We start from the raw sequence: 17,488 nt of genomic DNA, 5'->3' as shown, positions 1-17,488 counted from the left end.
TTAAGAATAGGCTAAAAAAAAACAAAAAAAATTTAGACCGGGCTCAGTGCCTCATGTCTGTAATCCCAGCGCTTTGGGAGGCTGAAGTGGTTAGATCACCTGCGGTCAGGAGTTCAAGACCAGCCTGGCCAACGTGGTGAAACTCCGTCTCTACTGAAAATACAAAAATTAGCCAGGCTTGATGGCGGGCTCCTATAATCCCAGCTACTCAAGAAGCTGAGGCAGGAGAATCACTTGAACCTTGGAGGTGGAGGTTGCAGTGAGCTGAGATTACGCTACTGCACTTTCGCCTGGGTAATGAGTCTGTCTCAAAAAAAAAAAAAAAAAAAAAGGAAAACAAACAAAAAAAACCCCCAAAAACTTAAGAAGTTTTAGAGCCATAAAGAAATTCAGACTTCATGTAATGTAGTCCCATTTTATAAATAAAAAAATGAGACCATAGAAGTTGATTAATTTGATCAGGATCTTTCTAAAGTTAGCTAAACATAGGTTGTCCAGTTCCTATTTTTCTTTTAAAATATTATTTCTGAATTCTAATAAAAGTAAAATCCTCTTATTAAGAGCACTGAGGCTCTGATGTATATAAATATAAAGAAAGTATGAAAGACACATTGTATGAAGAAAACTGACTTATGTACAGAGTTTTAAAAAGTCATTTTTTTTGCACATATATTTTATAATCACTTTCTCCTTGAGTTGTTTTTACAGAACTTTTAAAGTTAATTTTTTTGTTGTTGTTGTTAGGGTGGGAAGCTTCAGAGTACGCTCGTATTTGAGGAAATAGGACGCCGCCTAAAGGATGTTGGGCCTGAGGTGGTGAAGAAAGTAAATGCTGTATTTGAGTGGCATATAACCAAAGGCGGAAATATTGGGGCTAAGTGGAGTAAGTTATAGCCCTGATTTTATAATATTCTTAATTCTTAGTAAATAAAAAGTATCTTTTTAACAAAGACCTTTGAAGGTAGGTAAATCTTACCTTTTTAGGTAAGTTTTTTTTCTTCTCCCGTGGGAATGAATAGGTTTGGGAATGTCCAAAGGGGTGTGTGTGTGTGTGTGTGTGTGTGTGTGTGTGTGTGTGTGATGTAGGGAATCAATTGAAATGAAAATACCTGTTTTAAGATTTCATTGTAACCCTTGAAAGTAGTTTAAACAGTCATCTTGGCTACATGCATCTTTATCAAATTCATCAAGTCAAAATGAAGTCTTTTTAAGTCATGATGTTTGACAGTTATAAAGTTATTTTCTTCATACCAAAATAATAATTTGGATTATCTTAATTATCAATATAAAATCACTATTTTTTAGATATATACAGATTGTAGTCAAAGGTGTTTGTTTAGTATCTAGTCTAGGGGAATTATCTATTAGAATGCCATGCACCCAATATAAAACATCTTGCTACAGACAGAAAGTCATATTTCTTTTCACTTGTGGAGGTCCAAGGGGACCCTGGTACCATTTTGTGAAGAAAGAGAAATTAGAGGATAAAAAGAATAAAGAAAAAATATTCTATCAGATCTTTTGCATCTGCCATGTAACTCACATCCTTAATCATGGCACAAACTTTTATTTATAGAATATTCTGACCTCACCTTTATTTTCCTAGAGATTCTTCAATTAGGTTGAAAAGATGAAAAAGGATAGGAGGTAGAAGACTAAGTCCCTAAATTCCCTTTCAACAGAGTCTGTTGCTTGTCACAGTTATCTTACTGCATTATGGTCATTTATAATTATGTGTTTTCTCTCATTTGACTTTGGACTTAACCCTGAGAAATGGCTACGGTTTGTTTATGTCTAGCTTCTAGTATGGTCAATAACACATAATAACTAGTCTGACTCTGTATTTGTTGAATGAGTGTTAAAAGCCATGTAGAAAGCATCGTTTTAGAAAATAGTATGGCTGCCTTTTAAAAAAAGGTTCTGAAACTGATGCTTTACCTTTTATTAAAATAATGCATTTCTTGTATGGATAGTGATGTTTATTTTTTATATAGTGTGAGTGAAATATGTAAGTATAATATGATACCAGTGAGATATTTCATAAGTGACTAACATATTTTATAGTATTTATTGCTATTAATTTCTAAACCCAGCCAGGAGTTGTTGTAGTAAACCCTTTGAATCCTATTTTATTGTTCTAAGCAACAGTAAAAATTCAGAGAAAATGAAAGATGACGTAAAGGCACAAGGAAGATAAAGAATCAGAGGGTTTATGTGGCCTACAGAATAGTCTGCTCCTGAAAATTAAAACACAGGTACTCTTATCTGAAACTCCAGAAACCAGAAAGCTCTAAAAGTGAACAGTTTTTTTCTCATGATTCACTGGTGGTGAAGCCTGACTTGAACTTACATGATGCTATCGATTGTCTTTAACTCACCTAATGTGAGTTAGACAAATGTAGAAGTAATATACTTGTTTATAGATTGTTGCACTGTTGGGGGCCATTTGTAATATGGAATACATGTTTTATGTATTATATTTCCTTCCTAAAATCTGATTCCAAATTCCAAAACACATCAGCCTGAAGCAGTTCATTCAGATAAGGAATTGTGGGCCTGTACACGTATATAAATAATTCTTGTAGAACACAAGTGTTAAGAGACATGGAAAAGGGTGCTCTCTGCTTTCAGAGAATGGGAGGATTGGTTCATTCAATGAACATTTGAGTATTTATATGCCAAGTTCTCTGCTAGGTGGAGACTACAAATATGAATAGACAGGATGCCTTTTATTTTTTTTAAATCCGTAGGAATAATTATTTAGAGGCAGTGTGTCAGGAAAGCTGAAATACTGGAGTTGAGGAAACAAAGGTTGTTGTACTGCAGAGTAAAAGGAAGGGGACCTCAATTAAGGAAACGGTAATAATGAAGAGGAGAGGCCCATATAGAACTGTTGCTAAGATTGAATTGGCTAACTTAGCTACTGATTATGTCTAAAAAACAACAGGAATGAGAAAGAGTCAAAACTAATGCTGTGGTTTGGAGCCTGATGTGTGTGCTTGAGGATGCTGGCTGCGTTACTAGAAGTATGAAACAGGTAGAGGAGGAAGGTTTGGGAGAGAAGAAGATAAATTGTGGTACCCACACTGTACCTGCACTAGATTGTGCAGACTGTGGGTCTGAACTTAGGAGTAACTTCATAGCTGGAGGCAGAGAGTTGGAAAGCATATTTGAGGAATTAGTAGTTGGAACGAAGAACGTTAACTTCATGCACCATCTTGCTTCATGACGTGGGAAGAAAATGGAAGGAAAATCTTTGTTGGTCCTGCTGTTCCTGTTCATTTCATGGAATAATGGTTCTAAAATTTCCATTTGTCTGTAAACAAAATGAATGTCCTAGAATTTGGCCCACAGGTTTTAAATATGCAATTTATTGGTAGTCGAGGCACAGACAATCCTATACTTTCAAATAGAAATCTATTGTTTGAATGTATCCAATACCTGTAAAATAATATTACTGAAACTTTTGACAAAGATTTATTTCCATGTGCTGAATACAATGTTGCTGAGCAAAATCTGTTTTGTTTTCTTTAGGATGATACATTTAAGCTGGTTGACTTTGAGCAGTTTGGTGGTTTTCCTCCTGAATTTAAATTTGGTTTCCTTTCACATGTTTGTAATCATTTCCATTATAGGAACATAAGAGGAATTTACATTTAGATAGCAAGATGGTACAAATACTCTGGATTTTTGTTTGAATATTATTTGTTAAATAATAAAATGAGCCGAGTTTTAAAAGATATGTACTATAATTAATTGTGTAAAGTCTGCATGTCTAGACAAAATCCAAGCCTCCATTATGTACTGTATGTGTACTGTATGACAATGTGACTGGATGAGGATGGTCTTTGACTCTTAGAGGTTATCTATTTTGAATCTTAGACATTTGCCACAATATGTAAGAATTTACAGAGATTTGGGAACGGGCATTCTTTTGATACCAGAATAGTTAATTCTTGAGGATACCATGTGATCATTAAAACCTCTGAGCTCGTGGGTTGGTGCTCATCTTCTAGCAGTCAAACCAGATTGCCGCTTAGGATTCTCAACTTGGATATGAAATAAATCTCAAGGGTGATGGTTCCAAACATTGGATTTGGATTGAAATGAGTGTCTCATGCATTTATAGAAAAGTCTTGAAAGATTTTCCTTGAAAACAAATATGCTCTCCAGTTAGGAATAGGGGCCTGTTGGAGGCATATCTGCCTCAGGGGTCACCATTCCCAAAGCAACGGTGACTGCTGCTTCTCTTACCAGCAGCAGCTCCTGACTGCATGCTCATGTACATTTATCTTCAAAAGTACACAGAAATGCAAAAAATCCTTTAAAACAGTTCTGACTTTCCATCTTCTATGTGTTATTCTTCTTAATAACATCATTTTGTGATTTTTTCTTTGAAACAATTTCAGAATTATAGAAAAGTTGCAAAAATAGTAGAGAACTTTTGTCTGTCTTTCATCCAGTTTCCTCAAATTGTTAAAATTTGTATCCCATCTTCTTTACTATTTTTTTCTATCATATGTGTTTTTTTCTTCTGAAGCATTTAAGAGTAACTTGCAGACATGATGTCCTTGTATGCCTAAGAGACTATTCTACTGGCATTTTTTTTAAGAACAAAGACATTCTCTTATCTATTCACACAACAAAGATCAATATCAGGAGATTAACATTGATGCAGTATATTAGCTAATCTACAGATCTGGTTAATATTTCAACAATTGTCCCAATAGTGTCCTTTATTGCAAAACAATAATTATTATTCATTATTAAAATGAAGGAAGAAAAAGAATTGATCAGGGTCCAATCTGGGATTATACATTACATTTGGTTCTTAGGTCTCTAGTCTGCTTTGATCTGGATGAGTTCCTCAGTCTTTGCTTTTCTTGATTTTGAGATATTTGAAGACTGGAGACCAATTACTTTATAGCATGCTTTTTGGTTTGTTTTTAGTTAATGCTTTTTTCATGATTAGTTTTAGTTTATGAACTTTTGGCAGAAATAACACAAAACTAGTATGCTCTTGGTGTGATTTTTTAAAAATCTTAATTTTTAACCTGAGTTTCTTTCTTTGTATTTGTTACTATTAATATATATTATATATATATATTTTTCGGGGGGGGGGGGGTTACACATCCTTCTTTCATGTGCTTTTCCATTTAACAAATAACTCCTAAGTATTTTCTCTTCAAGGAAGTACAGGGGATACAAAGACAAAACAATGTTTGTGCCAGCAAAGACCTTCTAATATTAAGGGAAGGTGGCATAAACAAAAACAGTTCCTTCTTTCTCTTATAGTAGCCCTTTGTGGTTTGTAAAGTATACATCCTAATAGGATCCTCAGGGGTCTCCGAGTTTTCAGATGCCATGTTGTCATCTGTTACCTCACCCCTCCCTCATTGAATGCTGTAAAGTATGACTGAAATTGTTATGGACTCTTTCAGAAGCTTAGTTACTACATAAATACAGAGCTAAATATCGACAGTAAGATGCCTGTAATGAATTCTGCCACTAAGAGAAAATGAATACAGTCTATTTCTTCACTTCTGCAATAAGTTTAGCTGTGATCTTATAAGTGTCTGTAAACTCAAGGTGATGGTGGTGGTTGCAGACCATGACCTGAGCCACTACAGAACTGGAAGTTCCACTTCTTTACCTTGAATTTCTGTATTCCTGAATTTCTCTATTTTGCTTTTTTCTAAATGATAGATAATGTATAATCAAGAGAATAGTGTAGAATAAGTGCCACATTAATGTGGAAACTATAGAAATGTCTGCATTTTACTTGGTTTATTTTACCCTCATTTTGTGGAGAGAAAAAGATACACATTGGTTTCTTCCTATTTTTCCCAGCTATTGACCTGAAGAGTGGTTCTGGAAAAGTGTACCAAGGCCCTGCAAAAGGTGCTGCTGATACAACAATCATACTTTCAGATGAAGATTTCATGGAGGTGGTCCTGGGCAAGCTTGACCCTCAGAAGGTAATGTTCTCAAATGTTCATTTATTCATTGTGTTATTGTTTCCTCTTTGACAATTGCAGTTTTTAAGCTGACTCCCAAATTCTGATTAATAAGCCAGGTTTCTTACAACTCTGAAGATGACATAGTTGCTACTGATATTCTGGTTGACAGGTCATATATTTCTTTTTTAATGGAGTTTCAGCTGACACTTTTTAAGACTGAACCCACACCTATATTTTTTAATATGTTCTGTTATGTGTTCAAAGGTGAAAAACCATATGATATTAGTAGATACTACATAAAATTAGACATTCCCAATATATAAGATTAAGAAATCATTGAATATTGGAACTAGAAGGGTATTTTAACATAATAGCCGATGTCTGTCTTAGGGTGAATCTTACAGGCATTTCAGTGGAAAATCATGATTAAATCAAGAGTGCCTTCTGTGACCATTATTTAGTTAATGTTATTCTGAAACTTTTGGCCAATCCACAAATATAGAAAATTAAAGTAATTGATGTGGCAGTTAGAATGGAGGAGAAGAATTTGTTATTTTCCATTTGTGATTATGTAGTTAGAAATCCCAAGGGAACTAACTTATTGATTCTTAGAATGAAGCAGTTCAAACAAATGGCTGAGTGCAGTTATTTAAGAATAGCTTTCACATAGGAGTAATGGGAATAAATGAGGAAATATACGACTTTCCTGTAGAGAAAGACTAAAAGGAATTGTAGTATAGTAGGTAAAAAATAGTCTTTGGCATCAGATAAAATCTAAATTTGAATCTTGGTCCTGACATCCAAAAGCCTTCATTTTCTTATTTGTAAAATGAGTTTAATAATTACAGTATTTACAAAGGCTTGTTATAAGAACTAAACCCAATAATATGTATGAAGAGCTATAGTGCTTCGCAGTGCAATGAACCCTCTGTTAATTTCTTTCCAGGAATTTATTTAGTACCTACTCTGATTCAGGTTCTAGGTATCGGCTGAATTAAGACAAAACCCTACTGTATGGAGCTTCCTTTTAGTGTACTAATGCAAAAGAAATAAAATTTCAAGTTAGGGAAAAATAAGGCTGAGTACAGTGTTAAAGCAATGACTGGCAAACTTTTTCTGTAAAGGGTTACATAGTAAATATTTCAGGCTTTGTGGGCAAGGTGGTCTCTGTTGCAGCTCTTCAGCTTTGCCATTGTAGCCTTAAAGTAGCCATGCAGAATATGTAAACAATGGAGTGTGACTGTGTTACAATAAAACTTTACAGAAACACACAGCTGACTAGATCTGGTTCTCCAGCTGTTGTTTGCCAACCCTTGAGTTGGACTGTGACAGGACAGGGGAACTATGTTAAATTGGGTTGTTTAAAATACCTTCTGGGGGTTTTCTAAGGTACCTGAAATGGCTGATAGAGACTTGAACAGAGTATCAGAATGAGTCATCAGGCTAAGGAAACAACCAGTACAAAGGCCTGCAGGCGAGGAATTTGGCTCCACTTGATCTTCTCTGAGCTCCATAGTGATAGAACCACCCCTCTGCTTGACCACTCGGATGAGAAACTTACTGGCATGTCAAACTTTCCGTGACCAAAATAGAACTTGTGATTTATTTTTCTCCCCCCATCTCTTCCTTCTTAATCAGTGGCACCATCATCTATTTACCCAAATTAATAAGCCCAGAAATGTAAAAATTATCTTAGATTCCTTCTGCCCTTCTGTATCCTTTTCATCCTTACTTCTGTCTGATCTTTCTCCAAAATATATCTTGAATTCATCTTCTCTTCCTCTCTAGAGATATCACCGTGATACCAGCCTCCGTCATCTCTCACCTGTCTTACTTCCTCCAGTCTTGTCTCTCCCATTCAGTCTGTTGTTCTCCACCCAGGAGCCAGAGTAATCCTTTAAAAATGTAAATCAGATTAGATTATTTATGTTAGTCATTTCTACTACTTTCATTAATTACTGGTTCATATTTATCATCCCACTTGATAAAAATCTCCAAGATTTCCTTTTGCATGTGTATAAAATCCAAACTAGCTGGTACCGTGTCGTATATGATGTTTCTTTCCCTTGCTCCTTTTTCCGGCTGCATCCCATGCCACTTGCCTCGTCACCTATAATGCTCATTCTAGTTATTTTATTGTTATTTTGTCCTTCCTCAGTTCCTTCCCGTCTGCTTTTACTCCTTCAATGTCTATGCATTTGCCTTTTCTGGAATTTCTCCCCCTAGCTGTTTGCATGGCTGGCTTCATTTCATCCAAAGTAATTTCTTCCTGTGACATTCTGATAACAACCTGTTTTCTCCTTCATTGCATGTATAATAGGCTTTAATTATTTGTTTACATTTTCCTTTCTGACTCCCTGAGTTTGATGTTAGCTCTGTGAGAACAGGGACAGATTTCAGCCTAGCCGAGAATATTGCCTGGTATACTGTAGACATTCAGTTAATACTCAGGTAGATTAAAGAGAATATAGAAGTAAGGAATGAAAGCTCATTATCAGTAGTTCAGGCTATATAGAAATTAGAAACGTCTGCATGTCAGACTCTATAGTATATTTCCATAAATCGAGGGAAAAAAATAAAACGATGATACATAGTGTAATTCCAAAAATTCTGGAAAGCACTACTATCTCAATAGAAAAAGTGAACAAAAGTCCATCAATGACAGACTGGATTAAGAAAATGTGGCACATATACACCATGGAATACTCTGCAGCCATAAAAAAGGACGAGTTCATGTCCTTTGTAGGGACATGGATGAAGCTGGAAACCATCATTCTCAGCAAACTATTGCAAGGACAGAAAACCAAACCCTGCGTGTTCTCATTCATAGGTGGGAATTGAACAATGAGAACACTTGGACACAGAGTGGGGAGTATCACACACCAGGGCCTGTCTTGGGGGATAGGGAGGGGGGAGGGATAGCATTAGGAGATATACCTAATGTAAATGACGAGTTAATGGGTGCAGCACACCAACATGGCACATGTATACATATGTAACAAACCTGTGTATTGTGCACATGTACCCTAGAACTTAAAGTATAATAATAATAAAAAGAAAAAGTGAACAAAAGGTATGGAACAGTAATTAATGAAATAAATAGAAATGACTAACATACGAAAGAAAAAAAAATTTTCCCAGTATCCAAAAATACAAATTAAAGCATGTTATTTTTGCCTCATGTTTTCAAAGTGTAAGAAAATAGTATTTTTAAGGTTAGGATAAGATAATTTACATGGAGCTGGAGGGAATATAAAATTGGTATAGGCCAGGAACAATGTCTGGTGCCTGTAGTTCCAGCACTTTGGGAGGCCAAGGCAGGAGGATTGCTTGAGTCCAGGAGTTTGAGCCTGGGCAACATAGTGAGATCCTGTCTCTTCCAAAAAAAAAATTAGCCTGGTGTGGTGGCACACACCTGTGGTCCCAGCTACTTGAGAGTCTGAGGTGGGAGGATCACCTGAGCCCAGGAGGTTTAGGCTGCAGTGAGCGTGATCATGCAGCTGTAGCCTGGGTGACAGAGCAAGACCCTGTCTCAATCAATTAATCAATAGTTGGTATAGCCTTTCTGGAAAGCACAGTGCTTCCAGACCTTCTTCCTTGATGGCAGTTTATAGTCTACTACTTTTTGCATTGCACTCCTAGGCCAAACCATATACCTGACAGTTTCATTTATGAAGTAGTTCAAAACAATTAGTTTTTTGTGTTCAACCAGTATGACTGTATTTTCCTTCCAAATTAACAGCATTCCAAAGTGCCCCTGAGAGAGTTTGCTGTGATGTCCGGTGCATGGCAGTGCAGAGTTTGGAAACTGGCAATATGGACGTATCGTTAAGAGCTTTAAGAAATAAGAAAATAGATAGGAGGAAAGATTTATGTACAAAATTCTTCTGCTCAAAAATGTTCAAAATTGATATTTTTACTTCAAGTAATTAGGTGTTCTTGTTTTAGGTTGTAAATCTCTTTCAGAGTGTAGTACCTAGCAGGCAGGCCTAAGTACTGACTCCTTCCGTGCAGAGTTGCAGACCATCGTTTTGTTTGTTTGTTTTTTGTAACTGCATAGTGAAAGAAATCTTAGTTTTGAAATTCTGGTCTCCTGTTTGAATGAATTTCATTGTGACTGAATGAGCTCTCTCTTACTATTTCTGGAATAAAAAGTTGTTGCCTTTTCTCCAGTTTAGGAGGGTTTGCTTCTGAGACTAAGTGGTGCTAGTTAACAAGTATTGTTAACAAGCATTGCTGAGCAAAGAACACTTGAGTTTAAGCCCTGGCTCTACTTCTTGCTGGCTCTGTAGACTTGAGCAGGTTATTTAATAAGCTCTCTGAAATTCAGTTTCTCATCTGTCAGCCGGGGTAAGAACTGCTGATATGCCCACTTCAAGTTGACCGCTATGATTCTTAAGTGAGATTATATTTGTGGAGTTGCTTTGTAATGCTAAGTGTGTATAGGTATCACTATTTTTTCCATTTCGCTAGAAATCTAGAGGCTTTTTCACTTCATATTTTATGTAAGCTGTAAAAACGATGATTGATTATTTTTATTTTACTGATAGGGAATTTACACTGAAGGAGAACTTAAGGAACTTGCACCAGTTTCTGTATCAGGTTAGATACAGAACTGCTACAGGAGCCCTTTGTTTTTTAACACACAAGCTTTTGCTTCGTAATGATCGTGAATTAATACTCTCTTATCACGTCAAACTAAACTACGCACTGTACACATTATTTAACGCACACAATAGAGTTGTGTTATTTAGGTACTGTTATGCGTTTTATGGATGAGGAGATTGATGCTCAGAGAGGCCACGTTATCTAAGCATTTTCTCAAGCTCACCTTGCTATTAAGGGGCAGACCTGGAATTTAACTTAGGCGTTCTGATGCTACAGCCGTGATCTGTTTACTATTGTGTTATATTCTCTAATTTGTCATTTCGTGGCTTTCTAGTTCATGAAACTGTAGTAAATATTTTAAATCTGCTTTTAAAAGTTCTGAATTGAATATTTTTATTAGGAATACAGTGTAGCCTTTTATTAATATGGTCTCAAATTCACATGTAAGAACCTAAAGTAAAGCCAGAAACGTAGGTTGAAACAGAACTCCCAGATCCGTGAGTTCAGATAAATTATTGTATAGTTTTCTAAAATACACAGGAGTCATTTTTTCTTTTTTAGATATCTAAAAAGTATGTGCTATCTATAGTTATTAAGTTGTCATTGCTAAATAAAAGTTGCCTTTGTTGTCCAGAATTATTAACTAAATTGTATTCAGCCTGAATAATGATCTTAAAAAAAAAAAAAGAAACTATAACATGGTAACAAGTGGCACTCTTTTTCCATCCTCTCCTTGCAGGCATTCTTTAGTGGCAGGCTGAAGGCCAGAGGGAACATCATGCTGAGCCAGAAACTCCAGATGATTCTTAAAGACTATGCCAAGCTCTGAAGGGCACACTACGCTATTAATAAAAATGGAATAATTAAATACTCTCCTCACCCAAATATGCTTGATTGTTCTGCAAAAGTGATTAGAGCGAAGATGCAGGGGAAATTGCTTAACATTTTCAGATATCAGATAACTGCAGATTTTCATTTTCTACTAATTTTTCATGTATCATTATTTTTACAAGGAACTATATATAAGCTAGCACATAATTATCCTTCTGTTCTTAGATCTGTATCTTCACAATTAAAAAATTTCACCGAAGTCCAGTTTCCTTAGAATTTGCGATAGCATTGATAAGTTGAATGGAAAATTAAATCAATAAAAGCCCAAATTTGATACCTTTGTTTTTTGTGATTTTCTATTTTTTTATTTATTGATACCCGAGTTTTTATGTGAATTTGCATATATGCACTCGTTTTTCACACTTTGTTCTGATAGTATTGTGTTCTAAAGCAAGAGAAAAGTCTTTGTGCTCCCAAATAGTTTTCTTTCTTCTCCCCTCCCCTTTGCTGGAAATTCTTTACTACATATAATGTTTATAAATCTACCAAGTATAGCTTTCTTGAATAATCAGCAGTCTCAAATCAAAAAGATGGTCACTAGCAAGTACTGCCACATCACTGTTTTCCTCAGCATTTAGCTCTGATGAAGTGTCCTGGGAGATGCTCCTTGGGTAAGTTGGCTGCAGAGGTGAGCAGCAGCAAGTGGGATGCAAAGGTCAGGGTTGGAGTAAATTTCAGTCATGTAACACAGCTGAGGAGAATATGTGTGGGTGGCTAGGTTCCCAGGAAGGAACGGGCTGAGTTTCCCAGGAAGCCGACTTTGAGATAGAGATTCATGTGCAGGAAGTTGACTTGGGAGGTGCTTTTAGGAGCAGTACCTGCCAGGAGAAGCAAAGGAAGCAGAGCTGGGCGGACGGAGACATTAGGCTGTGGTTGCAGTTACCATAAGGCCTGGACTGATCTTTTGGGTGGCTCTGAAGCTGGGATGGCCATTCAGAATTGTCCTGAGGCAACTGGTCATTGTTATGACCTGCTCTGCAGTGGGGCCATGACCTTGATCAAAGCGGCAGAGCAATTTCTGGAGTTGGCTTGCCCAGCAGTTGGGGGAATATGTCTTTTTTTTTTTTTTTCCTTAGAACTTTTAAGTTCAGGGGTACATATGCAGGATGTGCTGGTTTGTTACACAGGTAAACATGTGACATGGTGGTTTGCTGCACAGCTCATACCATCACCTAGATACTAAGCCCAGCATCCATTAGCTATTCTTCCTGATGCACTCCCTCCTTCCACCTTCACCCCCATAACAGGCCCCAGTGTGAGTTGTTCCCCACCATGTGTCCATGTGTTCTCATCATTCAGCTCCCTCTTATAAGTGAGAACATGCAGTGTTTGTTTGGTTTTCTGTTCCTGCATTAGTTTGCTAAGGATAATGACCTCCAGTTCCATCCATGTCCCTGCAAAGGACATGATCTCATTCTTTTTTAAGGCTGCAAAGTATTCCATTGTATATAGCAACCACATTTTCCTTACCCAGTCTATCATTGACGGGCATTTGGGTTGATTCCATGTCTTTGCTATTGTGAATAGTGCTGCAGTGAACATTTGTGTGCATGGACCTTTATAATAGAATGATTTATATTCCTTTAGGTAAATACCCAGTAATGGGATTGCTGGGTCAAATGGTATTTCTGCCTCTAAGTCTTTGAGGAATTAGCACACTGTCTTCCACTGTGGTTGAATTAATTTACAGTCCCCCCAATAGTGTAAAAGCATTCTTATTTATTCACAGCCTTGCCAGCATCTATTGTTTCTTGACTTTTTAATAATTGCCATTCTGACTGGCATGAGTTGATATCTCATTGTGGTTTTGATTTGCATTTCTCTAATGATCAGTGATGTTGAACTTTTTTTCATGTTTCTTGGCCACATATATGTCTTCTTTTGAGAAGTGCCTGTTCATGTCCTTTGCCCACTTTTTAATGCATTGTTTTTTTTCCTGTACATTTGTTTAGGTTCCTTGTAGACTCTGGATATTAGATCTTTGTCAGATGGATAGATTGCAAAAATTTTCTCCCATTCTGTAGGTTGTCTGTTCACTCTGATGATAGTTTTTTTTGCTGTGCAGATGCTCTTTAGTTTAATTAGATCCCATTTGCCAATTTTTGCTTTTGTTGCAATTGCTTTTGGCATTTTTGTCATGAAATCTTTGCCCATGCCTGTGCCCTGAATGGTATTGCCTAGATTTTCTTCTAGGGTTTATAGTTTCAAGTTTTTACATTTAAGTCTTCAACCCATCTTGAGTTAGTTTTTGTGTAAGGTGTAAGAAAGGGGTCCGGTTTCAATTTTCTGCATGTGGCTAACTAGCACTTGCAGCATCATTTATTAAGCCTATTAGAGAATCTTTTTCCCATTGCTTGTTTTTGTCAAATTTGATAAAGATCAGATGGTTGTAGGTGTGCAGTCTTATTTCTGAGTTCTCTATTTAGTTATATTGCTCGGTATGTCTGTTTTGTACCAGTATCATACTGAGGAATATGTCTTTCAATCCTGAACGGGGCTTTGTAGAACTCAGCACACTTTATTTGAGGAAACAAGAATGTAAATTCAGGGATCAGGGGAGGTTTCAGAAATTTCGAATTGTGATACTTAGAACAGTGATGGAACAGTAGAAGACTGTTGCTGATTTTAATGAGTGAACAGGGTAAGTAGAAGGCATAGAAAGAAATTATATTTTTGGCCATTATGGCTTTGTCTCATGAACTGTATAGTATTTTTAAATTTAATTCAGAGTGATCTGTTGTTATGCCAATTGAATTAGAAAGAACAATGGCAGTATTTTTAATGTTGGTCTATTGTACTAAATAGTTGTTTCTGTTGAGCTTGGGAAAGCTTTAGTGTCCAATAGAAATAGCATGTTAAAATTAATGCCACCGTATATTATTGAAAGTGTTGATTATATACCCTAGTTACCTAAAACTTAAGGAAGTTATGTTTTAATTTTCTTACAGATCTCTGTCAATATTAATGGTCAGAGAACTACTCATATCCAGATTTGGCAACTTATTAGCCATGCTCTTTAACCCTTCTGTAATACTTAATATTGTCAAATGTCCCATCCTTCTTAATTCTTCTTACCTTTCAGTGAGAAATATATTAACTTCTTAATGAACCTGCTAATCTGACTTCTACTTGTCTCTTTTGTGATTTCTTTTGACTACCAGTGAAGTTCATTTCGAGAGGCAGTTTCCCAGGTTTTTACTGGGATCTTATTCACATGGGCTCCTCTCCCTGAGCACATCCCCAAATTCCAGACTCAGGAGGAAAGCAGGTGTTTAGCATAAACCACATTGTTTGTACAAACATGGCACAGAGAGCCACTCAGTGAGGAAATGGTGGGAAGCTTCCCAAAATTTAAGTTCCCAGATACCAGCCGGGGGTCAACCTCAGAAGCATATCTTTCTAAGGGCAGCAGGCTCAAGGTCTGCTTTGTTAGCTCTTTTTCTACACTGGTAGGATCAGCCCCAACCAAGCCACATTGCCTAAGAGCAAATCGGGTGTGATAGCAGGAAATTTGGAGGTCTGGAAAGCCAAATCCCAAATATCCACCCCACAGGTTCTTTAGCTCTCTTAATTTGCTGCTTTACCTTAACATCGGGTAAACTATATATCCCTAAGCCTTCCAAGTGTCGCCTGTGTGAGACTGAGCTCAATCGATCCTAGTGGAATGATCTCTGACTTCTCACAGAACTTTGCATATATTTTAAGGCAAACAATAAGAAAGTTGATTTTTTTTTCCATTGGGAATAAATAGATTTGAATAGTATTACCCCAGCATTTTAACTTTGCCCGATAGGTCAACAAATAAAGCAGAAAAACTATGATAATCCAGTTCCACTGAGAGATTCTGAAGTTCAGAAACTTCAAAAGCTGACAGTTATGGAAAGCGATTTTCTGAAAGAAGAACATTTTAGGTCAATGTGGACTAAGCTATTTTTATGAGGGGAGTGGAGAGAAAATAACCTGTTTTTACAGTGCATAAATAGGCAAAATACAGAAATTGCAAGCCTTAGCTAAAAATGAGTCTAGATTTATATTACATATATACATAGTATATTAGCTGAAGTTGCCCAATTAAGTGATTGCTAGACATTAGGGTGAACATAGCTTAAAAAAAAAAGATACCTGAGATTGCTGAGTGTTGAGGCACTAAAATTCAAAATGTATGTGTTTGTAGCTTCATTCGAATCCATCTTTTAAGAAGCTTGGTTATATAACTTTTAAGCCCACAGCTCACAAGAATGGAAAAATAGTCAAGTAGAAAGAACCATGTGTTGTTGCAGGGAGCACTGGCTGGAGGGAGTTTTTGTAGGAAGCGTGGAAGAAGTCATAAAATTTACCCAGAAAACAGACTAAAAAGTATTTGAAGTGAGGTTGAACAGCTCTATACACCTTAATCTCTTGAAGTTACAGGAGTGTCAGTAAAGAACAATGATGGGTTAAATCAGAGGTCAGCATATATTTTCTGTAAAGGGCCACACAGTAAAGATTTTAGGCTTTATGGGCCACATTTGGTCTCTAGCATATTTCTTTAAAAAAAAACAAAAAACCTAAAATTGAAAAAGCCATTCTTAGTTTGCTAGCTGGACAAAAAACAGGCTAGAAACTGGATTTGGTCTGCAGGGTGGGACCTGGATATGGGTGCTGAGAGCCACCGGCTTAGAAAACAAAGTTTTCGGCTGTCATCTTGATTTAAAAAAGAAAATTATTATTTTTTAAATTTTTGTAAATTATTCCATGATGATTTAGAGGGACTATCTTCAAACCAGTGCACATATTTCATAAATAATATCTGGTCATTTTCTCACCAACTGAGTAATTTGTTCCACAATAAGCCACCTCACATCTTTCAGCAAGAAATACATTAAATTTAAATAGTAAAGACATTACATAATGGATAAGAACACAATTAAAATTTGCTTTAAATATTTTGGGGAGAAGACACCACACTTCTACTCAATGAATAGAAACATTTTTACAGTCCAGAGGTCTTTTGTTTTTTTAACACCTACTATGCCATGAATTCATAGGGAATAGGTTCCAGCAACTCAGGCTCCTTCCCATCGGTTCTCACGCAGTGTGCTTCGTTGAGTGGAGCAGGCTGGCCCTTCAGTTGAACCCAGGTACCTTTCTCTTTGGCTTCTTTCTTTTTCTGATTATTTTCCTTCATGCGTTTCAGGAAGCTATCTTGGCTCTTGGAGTGCTTAATGTGTTCAATATGCATATTAATTCTCTTGGCAAGAATCTTGCCCTTAAGTTGTTTGTTTACAATAAGGCCAACAGCGTACCAGGTAATACTGTAGACTCTTCTAGTTTTGCCATGATAACACTTGTGGGGCCTTCCATTTTGAACAGTACCCATTCCCTTGATGTCTACAATGCCACCTTTCTTATAGATTTGCCTATAATATGTGGCCAAAGGAAAAACTCTCTGTTTTCTAAAAGGCCTAGAGAACATATATCAGGTGCCTCTCCTCTTTGCCTTTGTGTTCATCATTTTGGTGAATTACTGGAAGATGGTGGTTCCGGCCGAAAGAACTGTCAGGAAAAAGATATATAAATAGACATGTACTAAAATCAGAGTCAGGGACTGTACTGAGTGATACAAGCATGCTGGAAAACCTGAGTCAGGGATGGTGTTCAGGGACCCTAGCGTACTGACACATGAGGTTGTGTTCTAACTCATGTATTTATTAATATTCTAACACTCTATTACATGATTTCTCTTTTCTTATCTTTCTTGTGAGGTTTTTGCCATCAAAAAAGATAATACAATCTTTTTTGGCCATAGGGCTTTTTTCGCAGAGGGCTAGTCCCACTCCTAGTTCCTTCATGTATTTATTATTCATCAAAACCTTTGCTGTCCATCAGGTGCCATCTTTCTTCCAGCTGCTGAACAGTGTCCATGGTGGGTGTTGGAAGGTGTGTGGAGTGAGCAGAGCAGGGTCCAGCATGGGAAACATGCTGTGCCCTCTTACATGATGTTATAAGGAAAGAATGAAAGGGCAATGGCATGACAAGAATGTGGCTGT

The 17,488-nt window shown here is 36.7% G+C and overlaps 1 protein-coding gene and 1 pseudogene across 1 annotated transcript in view; one reads left to right on the top strand and one right to left on the bottom strand.

The window, feature by feature from the left end:
- The window catches only part of HSD17B4 (hydroxysteroid 17-beta dehydrogenase 4), an 89,316-nt gene extending 77,575 nt beyond the window's left edge, over positions 1 to 11,741 (top strand). The window contains exons 22-24 of the mRNA XM_010353791.1: positions 745 to 883; positions 5,851 to 5,978; positions 11,308 to 11,741. Coding sequence (XP_010352093.1) covers positions 745 to 883; positions 5,851 to 5,978; positions 11,308 to 11,397 — 357 coding nt within the window. The 3' untranslated portion in view covers positions 11,398 to 11,741. The remainder of the gene's footprint in view (positions 1 to 744; positions 884 to 5,850; positions 5,979 to 11,307) is intronic.
- A 4,726-nt stretch (positions 11,742 to 16,467) lies between these two features.
- LOC104654586 lies at positions 16,468 to 16,953 on the bottom strand (annotated as a pseudogene).
- Between the last annotated feature and the right edge of the window lie 535 nt (positions 16,954 to 17,488).

This window comes from Rhinopithecus roxellana, chromosome 3 (assembly GCF_007565055.1).
Source record: "Rhinopithecus roxellana isolate Shanxi Qingling chromosome 3, ASM756505v1, whole genome shotgun sequence".
Classification (NCBI taxonomy): domain Eukaryota; kingdom Metazoa; phylum Chordata; class Mammalia; order Primates; family Cercopithecidae; genus Rhinopithecus; species Rhinopithecus roxellana.
Note: the sequence above shows the minus strand (reverse complement) of the source record. Positions and strands in the feature narration are given on the sequence as shown.